General features: G+C 43.4%; 1 protein-coding gene across 3 annotated transcripts in view; it reads right to left on the bottom strand.

Moving 5' to 3' along the window:
• Window positions 1–419: 419 nt before the first annotated feature.
• Window positions 420–19903, bottom strand: part of CTXND1 (cortexin domain containing 1) — a 34792-nt gene continuing 15308 nt past the window's right edge. Inside the window, exons 2-4 of one of the 3 annotated variants that reach the window (XM_051628073.1) lie at window positions 8597–8774; window positions 5955–6164; window positions 420–3942 (exon numbers count right to left, since the gene is read on the bottom strand). In XM_051628073.1, the coding sequence (XP_051484033.1) occupies window positions 3709–3888 (180 nt within the window). In that variant the 5' untranslated portion in view covers window positions 3889–3942; window positions 5955–6164; window positions 8597–8774 and the 3' untranslated portion in view covers window positions 420–3708. The remainder of the gene's footprint in view (window positions 3943–5954; window positions 6165–8596; window positions 8775–19903) is intronic. The other 2 variants (XM_051628072.1, XM_051628074.1) reach the window with 2 other exon arrangements.

Below are 19903 nucleotides of genomic sequence, written 5' to 3'. Positions count from 1 at the left end.
TGTGGCTTCTTCAGAAAGACCCCACAGATGCTCCACACTCTTCTTTTTCACTTGCTGGGGCTGTGTTCCATCCTCTATGCCTCTGTTTCTTTTGGTATGGAATTTGTTACTGATAATGAATTGCTGAAACGCAGCATACTGGAGCTCTGCTCAGCTCTGGGCTCTTTCTGACTGGGGGCATAATGTGAATTAACCCCTTTGAAAAGGACTGACCTTCCAGCAGAGCCACAGGAAGACCTGGAGCTCCTGAGCTTTTGGGAATCTGTAGTAGTGTTGCTGCACAGGGAGCAGTTCTCACCCTCCAAGCAGGAATGTTAGGAATGTGTATCTTTCTTGAAAATCATGTTGTGGATGGTTTTTCAGAGGTCCTGGCAACTCGCAGGGAACCACAACAGAGACAACAAGAAGGCTTTCCGTGTTGAAGCTGTTTATTGTGTTAGATACATACATTTGCAACAAGTTTGAATTATTTCCTCTGAGTGCAGTTGCAGTTAGTATGGCATAATGATTGAAAAAGGAACCAAACCTAGCAGAGGCACTTGTTGCATGCAGCTAAAACCACTACCAAGCCAGTGATGCAGCCCCTGCTAAAACAGCTTCCACTGCCCATGGGTGCAGCTTTGCCCACTGGGCTCGTGGGGTCGGTGTTGGGAGGGAGCTGCTTGGAGGTGGGCAAGTCCCAGCTCTGAATGCAAGGAGGAGAGAAGTCCTGCTTTTGGCATAATGTTTAGTATTGTTTTTGGTTAAAGAATGGTGACGTGTGATTGTAACTGGGGGAGGAGGGAGAAGGCAGAAATTAGACTGCATTTACATTATCTGTATAAAAACAATTGTATTAACTTCTACACGTTCATGGGAAAAGATAGGACATGAACATCTGGATGTCTATGGAGACCTGTTTTTGTCAACAGAAGGATGGACTTGACAGGTTATATCAGGAAGACAAGAGCCTTTTTAGAAGGCTCTATATTAAAAAATATAGCTACCCGTAGGAGTCTTTCCATGAAGATTTTCAGGGAAATCCAGACAATGGTTTGTACAGCTGGCCAAAGAGCAAAAAGGTGGCAAACATTCTTGCAAATGAAACTTGTTGATTTGTTTCCCCAGCATTCATAACCCTCTGCTCTCACACAGGCTTTGCTCCTGCAAGGTCTCTGTTGCTGTCCCTGCCAAGGACCCTGGTCTCTGTGTGCTCAGGCAGCTGGCTCAGAGGTTTAACTTGAGCACGTGCTTAAGTCCTTAGCTGAAGAGGGGCTTATCAGTGACACGTGACAAAGCCAACAAGTTCTGTGTGCAGGTAAATGCTGGGTGGAGAATTGGCCCTTGGGAGGGTGGTGACAAGCTCTGTCCCTGCTCTGCATCGGCTGTGAAAGCAGCCAGGTCACCTGCCCACTGAAGCATCTCTAGCCTGGAAAGAGATGGATTTTGTCCATTCTGTAAGTAGCCCCACTAATATTAAGGTGGGATACAAGACTTAATAACAAGAAATGGGTCTAACTTTCACCCAGGGAACAGAAATTATCATCTTTTAGCTGAGGCATCCATTCCTATGGTGTGGATGAATAAGGGAGACCAATGTGTTTGTTCCAAGTAAGGGGATCACTAATGTAGATGTCTGAAAATTCCTCAGTTACTGGTGATTAACTGGCTGGCAGAAAATGAGATTAAATAACAGCCAGATGAGCAATCTGCAGTGGGTAACTGAAGCAGTGGACATCTCTTGATAGAGAATAGCAGGATTAAAGCCAATCCTCACATCTCTTGCCCCCTGAACGGGATCTCCTGCAACAGAGATTAACAAAGATGGTGCAGTGCAAAAGATACATGCAAAAATCTCCACATGCCTCATAGCCTGCTATTTTGGGGTCTAATCACAGTGCTGAGCACCTTACATCCAGACTGTCCTCAGAAATCAGTGGAATCTATAACAAAGTCAGGTGATATTTGTCATGACTCAAAATACTACAATCTGAATGAGATAATAAATGAAAGTCTGGACAAATCCTCTGCCTGGAGAGAACTTGCCTCACTCTGTACTGAGATTCAGACCTTCCCCATAGTTTCACAAGGAGGAGTTGTAAATCAATACTTTGTTTCTGTGTTCCTGTGTAAGGCTCTCCAAGAGCTTTCTGGTTCTATGAGAGAGACAAATTAATATTTTTGTACCCATTTCACTAATGAGTAGACTGAAGCACATAAAGTGGCTTGTGTGATCATCAGGCAAATCTGTCAGAACCGGGAACAGTAACCTACAAAGTCCATGTTCTGTTTCCTTGCCACAACCTTTGGTTCCACCTTTCTCTTCTATTGTGTATCACCTTATATCTGGAACCTAAGGGTCAGGTAGGATGGAAAGGAAGAGGAGAAACAGTGAAATGCCCATCTTGCAGATTTGGGCTTTCAAATCTTGTCTGCTCATGGTGCTTGTTGTGGTTACAGTGCCTACTCCATAATGCTTCAGAGAGTCCTTACAATGCCTTAAGTCAAACATGTAAGTGAATAAAAAAGCAGCTGTGAGCAAAACTTAGCAGGAGTAGAGGTCATGGGAATCCCTCAATCCCGACTTTTCAAAAGGGAAATAATACATTTCCAAAGCTCCTCTGTTCACCTAAGTCTTCTTGCCTATTGGTTGTTTGAATGAACAGAGAGGAAGAAATGTGCAGCTCTTCACCTTGCACATTTGTGAGAAAATTCTTGTTTTAAAGGTTCTGAAGTTTTCCGAGGTAGAATGTACATCATTGCATGTTACTGTCTGAAGCTGTTATGCTGAGGAGTGTGTCTGAGTGACAGAGCTGGGAGCAATGTCTCCTTGCTTATCACCTTTGTCACTCTTTTTATGTCTCATCCCACTGAAGTGCACCTGAAGGAAAAGATGGATGAAGCTGTGTGTGGAATCACTCTTTGAAAAGCACAGCAAGTTCTATATAGTTGAAACCAGCAGTGTCTAAGCTCAGCTCCAGGGGCTTCTGGTGGCTGCCAAGCTCATTATAAATAATCTGACACATCTGGCTAATCCATGGACCCATGGCAGATAATCTGACCAGTGTTTGCACGAGTAGGATAGAGTGAGGTGGTGCTACAGGGTCAGCAGCAGTTCATGACCCCCTTGGGAACTGTGGTCAGGGTGCTGCTGTATCCTGGTCACTGGACACACAGCCGCAGTGTGGTAGGATGTGGATGGTTAGTACCAAATGAGTTGAGAGTAAATCTGCTCATATAACCCTACTTAACTAGGGTTGCTTTGGTGCTTCTACTTCAAGATGCTCTGGGATACAAAACTATAAAATCTGGGCCTTTTCATGACACACAAATATAGTGACTGAGGAAGATATTTGAAGCAATCTGTTTCCAGGAAAGACAAAAAACTTGTTCCTTCTCTGAATTCTGATGGTTACCCTGGGTTAGTGGAAGATACTGAGGGGAGGATAAACTGTGTTGTATTAGGAAAAGTGTGGTGAGTCTTGTGCTACTTGAATTAAAATTATAAGTGTTTTCAGTAAAATAAGAGTTGCTGCATAGTATCAAACTGTGCTGCCAGAATGGCTTGCTGATATCCTGATCTGTTGAGCAAGAACCATTTGCACTGTGTGCTCTTAGAGATATTGCTGTTGCCCTGCATATCTGGAAATGGCTGTTTGTGTGAGAGCTTTCCCAGGAGGAAAAGGCCTCTGGGATTGTGACATTATTGCTCTGCCTAGTGAAGTCCTTTCAGTCATCTAGATGCTGCTCCTCCCATGTAGATGTAGGGATGGCACTGTAAGGGTCCATGATGACTTTTGCACAGCGGATAATCATCACAATTAAGAAGAGGCAGAGGAAGACAAAACATGCCAATGTCAGTCCCTTGTCCACATCAACGTACACGGGCTCTGGGGTTGGTCCCTCCATTGCTCATGCTGCTCTTCATCTGGGTTTCTGTTTACTCCTAACATCATCGACCACCTGCAAAACAAAGATGGGATCAGACATGAGTGGCTGCTGCCCCTGAGTGTGGGGACACTTGGGGATACAGCTGGAAACAAAGATTTCCTGTGATAGATTCTTGTAGGGAAGTAAACCTGCTGGAAATGTCATAGCTTGGGTAATGGTGAGAGCTGTGAACAGGAGGAACTTCATCTCTACCTAAATCTAGCCCATGGATTTCTTGCAAAAATAGTAGACAATAAAAAGAGATGGTAAAGAAACAAAACAGCAGTGGTGAAGGAACAATATCCACTTGAAATATTATCTCTTAAAAGAGGTCCAAGTACTCTCAACTTCACATTTTCCAATCATAAAAATATTTCCTCTACTAGTGTGAAAGAGCAGATAAATGGCAGAGCAGACTGCTTCTATCCCAACATTCCTCTCTGTCCAAACATTCCCTGTCTCTCCTTGGCACGAAGCAAAGTGAAAATTATGCATCCTTGTTTCCTATAACTTTTAATCTCTGGTACTCGTAGGTTCTCTAGGCAACAGAAGATTTTTAGGAGCTATATAACTTTTAAGTGGGTGTTTTATCACCTAGAAAGGTACAGGGGATTATGTGATTAGTGTAAGGATTATTTTATTTGATACAGATGTCTGAAAGTCTCTTCTGACCTCATCATCTGAATCCATAAGCAGAGTTTGGACTCCCTCCTGCCTCTGCAGGTTTTCCTCTGGGTAGTTCATTGGATGCTAACACAAATTGCTTTGTATGATGATGTCAAAGGAGGGGAACTGACCTGACTCTTGGAATGAGTCACTGCTCAGGGATGGGGGAAACTTCTCTGGGTACCCACTCTTGGTCAAGGTATGGGCTATAAGTGTGTAAGGCTGCTACTGTAAAAGAGTGGGAATGGAGAATGTCCCTTTCAAACAAAACCCACAACAAAGTCCTTCACATCAGGTGCAATAACCACCCTGCTTCATTTGGAGAAGAAAATGAGAAAGGGAAGATATTGAACCATCGGGAGAACTGGGTGAAACTTGAGTATCAAATGGTCCAGTTGCTCTTTCTAACCACATTAATGCAGTGAGGAAATCCCAGGTATGGTTTTTACCTACACAGACCAGTTTGCCTGTTACATTTCCAGTGAGCTGCTGCTGGCAGGGCAGTTGCAGGAGCTGTTCACATCTGGCTGGAGCATCCTGTTGTGCCAGCTGTGAGTGGGTGGCCCAGCAACTCCTGAACTCTTAAGCCTTGACAATTTTTCTCAGGATGAACTGAGGACCTCTTATTTCAAAAGTTTGTAGTTCCTTCTCTGACTCATGATTTACTCCTTTTCAAGCTGTTTTCCAATTTCACCACCTCTTAAATCCTCCAGGGCAAGTATAAAACATCTGGGCCCTCTAGTCAATTTTAAGCACAAAGAGAGCAGATTTTTTTTATTTCCTGAAAGCACAGAAATTACTGTGACAGCCAGTCCTGCAGCAGGGAGACAAGAGAAGCTGATGACCCAAAGTGAATGAAACCAAGCAGACAGCACCTGCATTTATTTACCAGTTAGATCCTTAGGTTGGACCAGCAAGTTTGGGCTTGTGAAGAAATCACTGAGTAGTGGGGTCAGACTTGTAATTCTCACCTGGCCTGATCAGAGCTCTTTTAGCCCCAGAAGATTCTTATCACTCTGTTTCTCCAGTCAAGAGATCTTACATCACAGTTTATAACTTCATTTGGTGAAACAGTCAAGACTTTGTAAGCAGGGATGAGTATTAAGTGTGGATAATTTTTTTTGTGGAGCAGAAGAAAAAAGGTGCTATCAAAAATACTAATGTAGCCCAGTCCTCCCTGAAGTACTCTTGTGAAGGTGCAAGAAGGATGGATTTGATTTTTCCCTCCTGACATTCTGGCTTTTTTACCACGTGGGGTAATTTCCCACAGGTACCTCCTGCAAGGATATCAGAACTACCAGGTAATTTTCATCAGTACTGATCTTTGAAAAACTGCATTTTCAATCAAATGTACTTTCTTTAAAAGAGGAATCACTTACTCAGAAAATTATCCGAGCTTTGACGTAGAGATCCATCCCTTGGAGATTTCGCCCTTCAAAACGGCATCACACAATCCCATGGGAGTGGTGGCTCAAGTGCTGCATCCTTCTGCTTTCCTCTGCCCACAGGGCTGTGGCTGGAGGATGTTTCCTATGAAACACCTGAGCTATCCTGCAGCCCCCTCTCCTACTGGGAGGGAAACACATGTCCTGGAAAAGATACAGCAGGCAGAAAGATTTACCCAGGGAGCAGAGTGAAAGACTATGACATCTGAGGTGTAGTTCACTCAGGAAAATACAGTGGCAGCTTGGATTTAATGGTTTCAAGTTCAGGTTGATCTATTTTGTCAAAAAGTCAATTTTGCAGTGGAAATATAAATCTTTTCCAAAAAGCTGTATTTTTGAGGTTGTGTAAATCACATGTCTTCTCTCCTTCTGCTCTTCCCATAAACCTGATGCTGTGGTTACTCTTCTGCATTAAGACATTAGTGATGGAGAAAGTATTTAATGAGGCTGGCCAGAAGGACCTGGCCCCCCAAGTTGCTCTTCCTGTTCTCAGCTTGACTGCTCATCTGAATCTGTGCACCAGCACTGTCAGAGAGAGAAACCTCCTCTGTGGATCCAGCTTGCCAGATCTGTGCCAACATAATGCATGTGCTTGTCCCATTGCAAGGTGGATGAGGTGTCGGAAGGCATTTGGTGGTGATATGTGTGTTAGTTTTGTAAGAGCATTTCAGCAGACTTGGCAGTGTAGAGACAGTTACTAGCTCTGAAAAGATCTAGGTGCTGGAACAGGGTGGTTGTCTCCAGGTTGATTTATTATTGCTGGAACTTATCACTCTTCTAGACCAGGTGTCTGGTGATCAGCAAGTGATGGTCCCCAGATGCGAAAGGAGCTATTTGCACAGCTTCACCAGGACTGATTTCTCTTCAGAAAGTCCAGATCCCTGGTCTTACCATGGATGTCCTGTTTATTATTTCCCAAAAATCTTTTAGCCCTGCTGCAGATATGGACCTGTCAGTGGATACACCAGTGCAGATGGAGGGAACAGGCTTGTTCCCATGTGAATAACCAATGTCTTGTGTCTCCAAGCACAGGCAGCAGGGGCTCCTGCATGGCCATGGAGTGCTCACATACCTGAGAGAGGGTAGGGCAGCTACCTGCTGCTCCCCTGTCTGTGGGTACTTGTGATCTTCCATTTCTCTAACAGCCAGACAACTTGTTTTGCTAATTTCCTGGTTCCTTGGCTGGTGCCTCAACTTCCTTTCTCATTTTCTTGCTGTCCTGTGGTACAGCCAGGCTTGGAGGGGGGAGTAGAAGCATCTTGCAGGTTGAAGCAGAGTTGAGTCCATGCTGAGGGACACCCTGCTTGCACATCCTACCATCCATCTCAGCCACAGGGGGATGTGCTGGGTACATTAGCAGAATGGCTTTGCAGATCCCCATCTGGCTCATGAAATCCACCAGTGCTACTGAATCTAACTCGCTCCAGCCACAAACTGGTCAGCTGGATGCTTTGCTCTGATTTAACAACACAGCTGATGTTGACAGCTTATGTATGTGGGGAGGAAGATGAGCAGAAACGATTATAAAGGTTTACACTTGAATGATCATGTTTTCTCTGAATAGCTGAATTGTAGAAAATTACTTTTCTCCAGCTTGCCAGCAGCCAGCTGCAAACCTTCTGAATGTCTTCAGATTCACTGAAAACGTAATTTGCTTTGAACAAAGCCAACAGATGAAGGGCCATCCCCAGTTCAGATTATTAAGTTTAGCAGTTTTGAGTGTACTATCTTCTGTAAATCCCCAGCTGTTTCAATACAAGCTCTCCCCCTCAAACTTCTCTGAAAACAGATGGGTGCTTTAGGCAGCCTGGACATCCCAGGGAATGAGCTGTGGTGGGCAGTTTCATTCCATACCAAAAGTGACTGCACTTGGCTCCCTGTGGTCGAGACCGAGCAGTAGTTTTATCTCTTTGGAGGGGTTGACACCATCTAGTTCTGATGCCCTGGTGCCCCCAGCTTGCTCTTGTCCTGCAGTCAGGAAACCTGCAGCCTGGCAGCCGTGTGCCATGGTCAGGGATCATGGTCTGGGCATAAAGAACTTGGGTACCTAAATGAAGAATCTGTCCTGAGCATTTGGTCTTTGCTCTGCTGCTTGTTTTGTGTTTCCCAGACCTCTTTTCATGAGGAAGAAGATATATTTCACAGAGGAGAGGCTATATTAATTTTTTATCACCTCGTGTACAGAAGCAGACAGATATGTTGGCATCTCCTTTAGTATATCAGCTCAGTTACACTCTGTGTAACGTTTGTGCTCATCAGTGTGGCTGAATGTCACAATTATTCTTACCTACTCAAGATACACGTTTAAAACACATGGTTTCTTTTCAAACCTGACAATGTTGGCACTGCCACTTTAAATATAAGGTAATAATGTACCACATACGTTGCAGTGAGCTGGTCTAAGCCAAACCAGTTCCTGTGCTGGTTAATCGTCTTTCCGCTCATCTTAACCCGCTGGATATATTACAAGACATCATTATTTTTTCTTCTGTACTCCTAGCCCAAAACAATAGATGTGCAGGGGAGGGGAGGGATGGGGAAACTATGCGATTTCAGATACGCAAGCAGATCCCTACCTTCCAGCCCTGGGTAGGAAGCGTGTCACATCCCGGCAGAGCAGCATTGTGGAGTTGCAATCCTGACTGTAGGCATATTTTAAAAGTTTTGTAAGTCAGTGCAGCTTTACCAGCATTCAGGCTCCACTCAGGTTCACGTCCACCCAGACCAGGAAGCAGTTCCCTTCACTGGTGTGTTCTGGAAAAAAAATAAAGCCAAACCACAATTCAGAACTGCTCCTCTGGCAGGATGTGGGCGTCACGGATTCATTAAGCAGTTGGGAGTCGCTCCGGTGACAGCCTGAGGCAATCGGATACAGGCGTGTGCAAGATGGATTTATGTCAGGCATTCCCTGGAAGAACATCTATGATACAAAGAGCCATGTTTGAGCCCATAGCTGTCAGAGCCTTGTCTCTTCCTAAACAAGCAAAAATCCCATTTTTAGTTCATAGTGAAAAATCAACCAGGTCTGAATTGATACTGCTTGGGAGCCTGCATCTTTAGATGTGTTTTGTTTTTTTAACCTTTTCTTATATAAGTGGTCAGAATGGAAGTGAAATGTTCCAGCTGCTTAAACAAAACTGTTTGATTGATGTGAACTGATATATCAGGACTTAAAAACTATTCACCAATTGAATTTTGCTTCAATGCGATATGGGATGATGTTCTTTATTGCTGTTGTGGCCCTTGAATGGGAAGGAGGCTCATGTGTTTGGGAGAACCTCTGAAGGAAGGAGCTGAAGCTGATGTCTGCAGGATTATCTGGAGCTGTAGTAGGGTGAGACACTGGGAGGAGACACTGGAGACAATGGGAGGAGAAGAAGTTCTGATGATTAAAATTATGAGAAGGTTCTGCAAATTAAGAGCCTGCCTGGTATTTTTCAGGATACCTGCAGGGATGGTTACTCTGAGGTGTTGGTATGGAAAAGAGCTTTAAGATATAGGATATAATGGCTGGAGAGAAGAACAAGGCAAAGATGATCCCAAATCCCAGGTGAGGGGACTCAGCAGGTCAGAGTGTTTCTCAGTCCAGGGAGCAGAGGTGAATGGTCAGGAAGGAAGGTGAAGTGCTGCTTCAGAAATGTATTTCGTGTGTGTCAAGTGAACTCACCTTGAATTTGTAGTTCAGATCTATAAAAGTGCAGTCTGGACACTTAATCATACTCTAATATTCTTAACAATCTAGTTTTGATTAAAAACTCACTGTCTCTGAACAGAGTCAAATACTGGAGCTAGATACAGACAGATGAGTTGCTTTCTATATCCAGAGAGCAATAATATGACCACTACCTTAATTTAAAAATTTATTGTCCTTTTATACTTACAGGTCTTGCAGCAGAAAATCAATACTTTATTTCAGTAACTCTGGCTTCCTGTGGGCATGTTTTCTCCTAGGTACCTGTAGCACACAGGTTTCATTTTTGTTTTTAACCCACTGCTTGATGGGTGGTTTTGCATCTTTAGATATTGATTTCAAGTCTTTATGTTCAGCTTAGTTTATGCAGCCTCATTTATTCAATCTAGCCCACTCAGTTACGGTCAAGAGATGAAAAAGGTCTTCCCTTAACACACTTGTTTTCAGCCAGTCACAAATTACTGGATGTCAATATTCCTCCCAAAGACTAAAGACAGCATGTATGGCTTCCTAAAAAGTTGAAAACAAAGACATAAATCAATTTGGGAAAAGTCCTCAAAATTGCTGTTACAGAAATGTTTCTTTCTTGCATAAGCCTGTGGTGAGAATAACATTGAACTTCATTGAGAAAAAGATGCAACAGGTACTTAAAGTAACTGTGGGCTGCTTAGAATTTGAGAGCATTCTAAATCAGATAGTAGTTTCTCACTCATTTGAGGAGCATGTGGTATTTCTTGGTACTGAAAGCCAAAAAAAACCCCATAGTTGAGTTTGGAAGCAGGTTGCTGTTTAGAGCTATTGAGCAAACTGATGGACTGTTGGCTTCTGGGGAGAAAAGTGCCTCCAGCTTCCCAAAGTTCAACTTGTGTGGAAAATCCTTGATTAAACTTTGCTGAAGTGAGAGCCTGAGGACATCCAGGATCTGTTTCCAGAGACTGAAAATGGTAGTTCAGAGGTAACAGGGTGGGGTAGAATCAGTGATGGACATTTTGAATTCCTGACCACTGAGCACAATGGTGGGAAGACCTAGGACTTGAGCAACATGTACTTGCTAAACAAGGGCAAGTAAGCCAGGACTGAGCCTGTAACGTCATCTTTGCTGCTTTACAAGCCATAAGGAAGGAAGAGAAGGGACATCCAGTGCTTCCTCAGACCCCAGTTCAGGGGAGTTTGCCCCATCTCCCTAATACTGTGTCCTCAGCTGCCCAGGGTGTGAGCCAACAGCCCGGCCCTTGGGAGAGGAGAGCTGTGGCTCCTTTGCATTTATTTGGTTCCCTATGTTCTGCTGTGGGTGTCAGAGCTGCAGTGGTTGTGTAATGTGGTTCAACCTGTCCTACTGCAGTAGCTGCTGCCACCCGGGGGAATGTTGGGAACACTGATTCATCAGGTACTGAAATCCTTTAATAGTTGAAGCCAAGAAAATGCAAAGCAATACCCATGACATTTAATGTTTAGATGGACTTGAAAGGGAATGTCTGGCTGCAGCAGGGCTTTTCTACCTCAGTATGCATTTTGATAAGGTGTCTGAAGCTGCTGCTCTTACTATGTCACTGCTGTGACATAGTGTGAGCATCCCCTCTCACCAGGGTGAGTGGGGAACATAAAGGAGTCTTAGAGATCAAATAGACTTGGATTTTAAGCCAAGGCTTGTAAGGTCTGAATAGATATGAACTCATTTTAATGGAGTATCTGCTGGTTTAACTCCATCCTACGGGAGGAGACAAACATGCCTGTTGGTCCTGCCAGTTGTTTTATAAATTAAACTGGCTGTTAACCAGGAGAACTCTAAGCAAAACTCTGTGGAAATTTTTTGCTGAGGTCCAGAGTTTGCTTTGGTACAAAACAAAATGGCACAGGCTTTCACTGGGCTCCCACCAGAGACCCTGCTTGTGTCTGTTCCATTTTGGAACCGTTTAGTCCACAGAGGATGGTAAGGATGAAAGTTTGTAGCTTGTGCTCATGTGTGTACTTTACTGTGCTATTTCTCTGTTTCTTTGTGGTGATCTAATCAGAGGCATCATGCCAGCTGAACTACAGCACATCTTGAACTGAAAACATGTTGCAAAGGACTCTGAAAGGCTGAATGAATAAGCCATGGGATGTGGAGGTGCTGCTGGGTAGGAATATGGATTTAACTGCAAAGCGGGACATGATGTTATACACTGTTCAGCATCTGTTGTCAGGTCACTGGGCAAAAATGGACCTACAGAAGGAACACCCCCAAAGCCCAGAGATGTTTTGGGGTAAGGATGAAAACCCCCTAGAAAACATTGACCAAAAAAAACCCCTATAGTTAAACAGACTTCTCTCTCTTCACTGGTATGAGGAATTGGAGAGGGGGAAAAAAAAAAATTCTGAAGATGTGAAATGAAATGTTAGGGGCCTCAGGTGATCTGAAATGGGTTTGGGTTGGGCTTGTTTCAGGGAGAAATGCTGTGTGCTACATGAGACATCTAGAGAAGCCTGCTGCTTCTCACCCTCTCCAGCTGAAAAGCCAGAATTGTTGCAGCATGTTAGCTAATTTTGGTGCTAATTTGCCAACAGGAGAAGCAGAAATATCATTACTAGTTTTTTCCCTGTTTTCTCCTCTCGAGAGAACAGTTTCTCTCTTACTACTATAAGAACTGGGAGAATGAAAACTGGCCCCTTTTCAGAGAGAATGAGTGCCTGGAGCACCATCTGGAATTGGTGTGACCAGCCAAACAATTCAACATCAGAGAAAATCTTCCTGTTTTCAGAACATTTCCCCCTTCCCCCCTGCACCCCCCCCCCCTTTTTTTTTTTGTTTTGTTCAGTTCTGTATGTGAATATAGCACAAAAGCTTCTTTCTGATGAGGATCCAGTTGGCATCCAGATAAACTATATTTTCAGCTGTCTCCCAGTGGGGATGGATTGCATTTTCCTTCAGAGAGAGGCCAGATGATTTTTATTACAAATGAACCAAAACCTTGAGGCAGGACATGCATTACATTTCCATGACAGCACTGGCAGGAGTGAAGGATCCTGGTAAGAGTTGAAGCATAATTGAACTCTAGTATCCAGCTCTGCAGGTAGATAAGAAATAAGGCAGCCTCCAAATTCCTTGTGTCACTGAGCCAGGCTGGGTGAAAGGATAAATGCTCTATTGCTCAGAAGAGTGAGGCTCAGTCCAGATCCTGAGTCTGCCTCCAATGTTCATGGTATCAGTCTTTTGTTCTTCTCAGGACCTGTGGGCTGTACCTGTGCTAGTAAATTAAATGTGCCCAAAACTATTTCTTGGCATTGAGGTGGGCTGGCCAAGAGCAGCCCATGCAAGTACTGTTTAACTTGCTGGACCTCTCTGATAGGTCTTTATGCTGTAATGTGGTTATATAGAGGGATGATAAACTTCTAGACTTCCAGTATCTTTTGGCAGCAAAGTGTATTTGAGAAGTGCCAGGTGAATGGGTGTAAAATAACATGTTTAATCAAAGACAGATGACAGTAAAAAATATCTCTAAGAATGGTGACTTTCTGAATGGGCTTGGGCATGAGGTGGGCAGAATACTGAATCAGTCACCACCAGCACAGCCTGACATTGAAGGCTGTCCAAGTGGTGAAAAGCCACCTAATGGATCTTAGCCTGGTTGTCGTTCCCGTTTCTGGGGCATGCTCCCTGGATCCCCTCAGTCTGCAGCCCTCAGGCACCCAAAGCCTGGGTGGTTGCTGTGGGTTGTACTGCAGCCCTGAAGTAACTCTGATCTGTGTTAGTGGTGGCTTTGGCCATAGCTTTTTTTGTGCTTGGGGTTTTGAGGGGTGATTAATGCCTTTTAGTCCCTCTTTCCCTCCCATCACCATCTGTACTGATAGTATTACCAGGTGCAGTCCATGGCCTGAGTTTTACCTGTGTTTCTACATGCTTTTATCCTGATTATACTCTAAGTACACATGCAGCCATTTCATCACATCAAGAAAGGTCCTTTCCTCAGATGGAAGCTCATTGACTATTCTATAAAACTTGTAGTCAGAGCCAGACTTTAATTAAGACTGTATTGAAAGGAACTTTGATGCCAGCCATGTATTACAGCCTGATGTTGTTATTTTTTTTCACTGCAGCAAGTTATTGGAAGTGTAGTCTTTGATTAAAAAGATTGTGTGCCATTACATTCCATCTCCACATCTTCAGCTGGATCAGTGGCTTGTCAGTGGGTCATTTGGATTCAGACTGCCAGAACCTTTGTACATGTTCAATTTATAAAAGACCATGTTCCTGGCACAGCACCTGACAGCTAATGCCTTATTAATGCACCATTTTGAAGTGAACCTAATGTACAGGGAATGACGAGGGCTTGCCTGAGCTGACTCAGCAGTTTGGAAAGTCTTCTCTCCTTTGCACACCAATTGCTGATTGTGCTTGAATGTCCCAAGCTGAAACGCTGGTTGTTGTGGTTTGGTTTGTTTTTTCCTTCTATCCACTTATTTTGGTTTCCAGTGGGCTAAGATCACTGTAACTTGAAAGCAAGTCGGAGGGCTTGAGGAATAGATACCTTCTATTAGGGAATATTCTTTAGAACACCTGAAATGGTCATATAGGTGATTAATTGCTTTACAAGTACCTGAAGGAGATGGGACACTTCACTTTGGGGAAAAAAAGGTGTTTGAGGAATAATATGTTTGAGTTGTACAAAATATCACAGATCAGACAGGTGGGAAAATTATTTCCTCCTAATTAAAAAGAAAATAAAAATTCAACAGTTTTCAAAATAGAAAATCTTGACAACATTGGATGGAATGGAAAATCAGCTTGAAACTGGGGAGAGTACTTCTTATTCAGCAGGTGGTGACTTTCTGGAACTTGCTACTGTGGGAGGCTGTGAAGACAGTACCAGTAAGCTCAAAAGGATTTGGATGAGTTATGGTCAACAGGTCCATAAATAGCCATAGAAAGCACCAAGCAGGGTGTTCTCTCTAACTTCCCTAACACAACAGTTGTGCATGTTGGAGGACAGGCTGCCAATATGACCAGGCTTGCAAGATACCCCTAATGAGCATCAACTCTTGACATTACTTGAGACAGACCACCGGTCCGATCCAACAACAGGTTTCTGATGCTCTTATTTATGGATTACTGATGATTTCAGGCTGACTCCTGGAAACTCTCCATTAAAAGGAGAAAAATTGAAAGGTCTGATCCAATTTCAGCTTCCATATCTGCGTATACCTTAAAGTAATATAGCCCTAACATTTTTAAAACCAGGCACTGATCTCTGCTTCTAGGTTAACTCTGTGTTCTTATATTTACATATTAGCACAATAATGAGATTCCTCAAAAGTTTTTCATGCATGAAAGGAAACTATGAATAATAAGGTGAGGATGTGTCCCAGTGGGTCTCTCTGCCTGCCTCCTGACTGGTATTTGTTTATTGTCACAGGATCATTTCATGTCTGTGCTCTTGGAGACTTAGTTAATTGGAAGTGCAGGCAATGGAGACTGGCTCTCGTGCAGGGCGCTTGACTTGGGGCCAGAAACACGTGCACATCTAACAGATAGAAATTACATCCCCAGATCCTTGTGTCCTGAAAAAGATTGAATTACCTCTGAACACCTTCTCTCCAGACACTTAATCAGTATGGAGAACCCAGCCAATGAGCTTTAAAACCATGCAGGGAGCAAGATGTGATGATACCATTAGGATTAACTAGATTTCCCTGCCTTGTTTGGTGTACTTCTGTGTTAAGATTTAGGTTAGCATAGGAGGTATCTGGACTGCAGTCTTACCTCATTACAGGACTAGCCTTTGCTCAAATGTATTTTACATATGCACAAAAGCAGATCTGAAACTTTTGGGGTTTTTTAGGACTAAATGTTCTTTCCTTCTTCTTGGATTGTTTTGCCTTCAGGGTCTTCTAGATGGTCCTACTGCTGTGTGCTATGGCAAGGAATGACTCCAGATCTCCCACAGGTTTGATGTGCCCACAGCCAAGTCTGGGAGCATCTGGAAAGACAGAACGTTCAGCTCCCAAACAGCACTTGTTTTTCTGGTGCTCAGCTGCAGTTCTGCCCAGTGTTATTCTGTCAGTGCTGGGTTCAGAAGCTGCTCCTGCTCCTGTGCCAGCAACAGTCAGGTTTCTTAAAGCAGGGTTTTGACTGGGGAAGGGGAAAAGGAAATAGAGGAAAGAGCCTTTATAACTTCATTGTGGTTTAGCATAGGTCTTTTCTTAGAAGGTGAACAAAGGCAACTGGTTTTCATCAGCTTTGCAGTGTTGCTGATGCATAGAAATGCCAAAGCTTTTTATTTTTCTCCACTGTCACTAAAGATTAACACAAAGAATTACTTGGTTGCAGTGGCTGAGGGAAAATGGTTTCCTCTTCACTCAGCCTCCCTGGTCATTTTATTTTGTGGGGTTTTATTTGTTCTATAGTGACATGAAAATGAGATCTTTGTGTGCACATCCTGGGTTGCAGTGGGAGCTAACACAGGCCATAGGAGTTCTCTATGGTAGGACAAAGCCTTGTTTTGCTTCCAGCTGGCTATTTAAAGCAGGATTGTATGAGTCACCTGTAGCAGGGATGGACAGACCTCCATTTTAACAGAGTTTAAGAGTTAACACTTCTAACAGAAGGCAAATAAAATCCTGTGTCTTTTTTTTTCTTTCTAAGTAAACTGAAAGTAACAGTTAAGAACTAGGATAATCTACTAAGCAATGATAAAAGCAATCTCATTTAATAACAGAAGCCTCCAACACTGCCCCACAGTCCATAAGTCAAATCAGTGTTCAACTGTGCTGGGCTTCCTGTTTAAGTCTCTTCTTCAAATTGAACTTTACAAATTGAGATTTACTTAAGTGTCTCCATTCATTTACATGAGGGGGGCAGCAACAGAAAGGAGCCTGAGATGGCCATAACATTTAGTTATTATAAATACACCAAGTTTCCAAGCAGGAAAGGTGTGTTAGCTGGTTGCTACAGAAGACAGAGTGCAGGCAGGAGGTTGGAGAAGCTGCTCCCAAATAACTTGATGCATGTGGTGTCACCAAGGTCATCAACCCTGGAGTGATACCCTGAGTGAATAATGGGGCTCAGAGGGTAGAGCTGTCCAGGGAATCTTTCCTGGGTTGAATGAACATGACAACTGCAAACCATTCAAAAGCAGAGAGATATACAACCCTAAGTTAGAAAACAGCACTTTATGGGCAAGTTAAAATATGGTCTGCACATTGCTGGGTACCTTTCTTAGAATGACTTTTCCCTAGCAGAGAATAATGGTTGGCTTGCATTTACTTGACTGTGAGCACCCTTGAACTAAATTAGTTTCATAAATGCTGCACTGGCAGTGGGCTGTTGTTTTCTAGAGAAATTATTTTCCTAATAACATGCCTCATAAAAGCTGCATTGACTTCAACCAGACAAACTGAGGGCAGCTAGAAAATGATTGCTTAATTTTAACCCAGTATGCCTGGGCTGACTAAACTGAAATGCCTGACAAATGTCCCTCTTGAGCAGGACAGTCACAGGTAGTATTATGTCCATGGATATCTGGGTGGTCAGGTCTGAGGAGAGTGAGACCCAATGTGATATTCAGGCTGAGTAAAGTTTATGCTTCCAAGACAGTTCTATGAAATCTGTGGGCCATACAGACTGGCAGCCCCCAGCTGGCATTTCCTGTATTATGCAGAAATGAGCACAAACCTCAGCTCTCTTCCCCCTCAACTATTTTTTTTTTCCCTTTGCAAGTGCCACACACTGACTCACTACTGACCATGCAAGGAGAAAGACAGTGGTGTTTGTGCATTGCTGGCTGGGTCCATGTGTCTGAAGGCACCATCACAGTACCTTCCAAGACCCCCATAAAACCAGGTCTGAAAGCGAAGCAGCCTCAGGAAATCCTGCTGAGCTTTCTCTCTGAGGAATGCCTTTCTGACAGAAAGGATGCTCTAACTGGAACACTGCATTCCCAAGCCAAATTCCCCTTGGTATCACCTCGCCTTCTCTGCCAACTAATAAACCCCTCATTTTCTCAAAGGGAAGTCCAAGCAGAGTTTTGACTTTGAAAAATAAGTGCCAGCAAGTATCTGATATTCAATATGGCCAGATATGCATTTTTTAGAATGACGTAGTTACATATTATAGGAGCAACATCAAAACCTAAGCTTGACCACAAAGTGTTCAGGTTATTCCTTTGGCATCTACTGAAGGTGTAGTTTAAAGTAACAAGTCTTCACAGAAGACCTGATAGGCTGTTTTGTCCCAGCTTAAAACTTCCCTGAGCTTGTGAAGGAACTTCCAGAATGCTACCCTGGGGCTTGCTTGTTCTGTTGGTGACCTACTGCAGGGGGTACCAATGAAAGCAGTTGCCTGGTTTCTTACAAATATAACCTTGAAGCTCTATTAGCAATCTGCTGGTGAAGTGTTGCTAGCCTGTGCATACCTGTCCATCCAATGACAGGGTAGTTAGGAAGCAACGCAGATGCTTTGAAGAAACAGGGGACATCCTTACCCATCACTCTGGTGTGTGTATCTGCTGGTTTAGACTGCAGGGACCCCTCTCCATCCCTTTCTGTTTAAGGTCTTCTGACAAAGCTAATTATGGTCAAAAGCAACTTGCACAAATGTCATTTGGGAAATATGAGCATTTGTGTTCTCAGCAGCTCTTGTGTGTTGCCCTGAATTTCTGATGTGGTTTGTCGGTAGTTGAGGCGATGTATGAAGACACTTCAGTCCTTGGAGTCAGATGCACTTCAAAGAGTAGTAGCTTGTTCCTTCTGCAAATTTTGCTTCTTCAGTGGAAGTGTGATGGCTTGCTATTTATACATGTTTAGGAAAATTTCCTCACTATCCATTCACCCTGTTTACTCTGTCCCCAGTCTGTTGGATAAATAAAGTCTTGGAGATCTTCTGTGTTATAGAAAGTGACTTTAAAAACTATCTTTCTTTCCCTTTTATTTTTCCCCTTGAGAAGCAAGATTGCTTTTCTAACCCTGAAAACTCAGCCTGGAAGCTGGATCTAGGTTCTTTGCCTACTTCATGAATCACCATCCTGGGAATGATTCTGCACTGGAACTTGGAACAGCCTGATAATTCAGGAGCCAGGAGACATCCCAGCTCCCCCACACACCCTGGCCTTACATATGGCATTGCTGCGTTGCTACTGGATATAAAAAGCCCACAGAATCTGTTTCAGCCAGGAAGCAGCTGGGCTTTGAATGCAGATGAGAAGTAGACTTAATTCACTTGAGTAAAAAGAGGTCAATAGATAATGAACATTTTTTTCTGTCCATAATTGCAATTTAAGTACATAAAAAGTAGATGGTGGTAACCATGTGCTAAAGGGTCCAACTGTTCTTAATTGATTAAAATAGCTTCTGAAGACTGTTTCTATTAAGGACTGAGCACAGCATAGTGTTATACCATTGCACCAGGATGGGGTGCAGTCAACTGTGGCTGCTTATTTGGGTCAGGCAGCTTGGAATTCATGTGGGTTTCCACAAGTCAGATATTGTCACTTGGTACAGTCAGCTGCCTCTGCCCCACTGATATCAATAGAGGTAGGTCTGGAGCCTTTATGAGTTGAAGGAGACTTTTCCAGTGGTTGTATAAAGTTCAGCAACTAGGAAGAGGTAGAAGTGAGTGGTCAGACAAGTGGAGTTGAGAGCATTGTACCCAGCTGCTCTTTCTTTCCTCTCACCCTACCCAATGCTAAATCTCTGGTATAATTATCTCTGTTGTTTCACATCTGTCGAAAGTGTTTAAAAATTCCCCCCTTAATAACCCAGAGCAGGTCTGGGAGTTACACTGGCAAACTGCAGGGGTCTAGCAGAGAGGGAAGAATGATGGATGGTTGGATGGACAGGTGGAAATAACCATTTATCCCAGCTCAGTAGGGTGAGAATGGTGATGTCCAATTCTACCCTGGTAAATAGTGCATTGAGTTATAGAAGCATGGAGGCAAGAATTGCTCCTGTGTGGGATCTTCAGACCTGGGGCTCCATCTGTTCTGATGCATGGTCAGCTTATATTTCATTTCTCAGAGACTGGGGAAAAAAGTTAATATCCCTGCCTGTAAGATGAGACAGTAAAATCAAAACTCTGCTTCCTCTGCCTGTGCATGAGAGATTCTAGGGAAAATAGTTTTACATAGTGTCCTAGAATGGAAATATTATTTATCCTACTCTTGTCTAGAATGAAGGCTTTTGTTCTCCAGCCAGAGAATGAGAAGGGCACTTCTGAAGTGTC

Source organism: Apus apus, chromosome 10 (genome assembly GCF_020740795.1).
Source record: "Apus apus isolate bApuApu2 chromosome 10, bApuApu2.pri.cur, whole genome shotgun sequence".
Classification (NCBI taxonomy): Eukaryota; Metazoa; Chordata; class Aves; order Apodiformes; family Apodidae; genus Apus; species Apus apus.
This window is presented reverse-complemented; position numbering and strand designations above follow the sequence as displayed.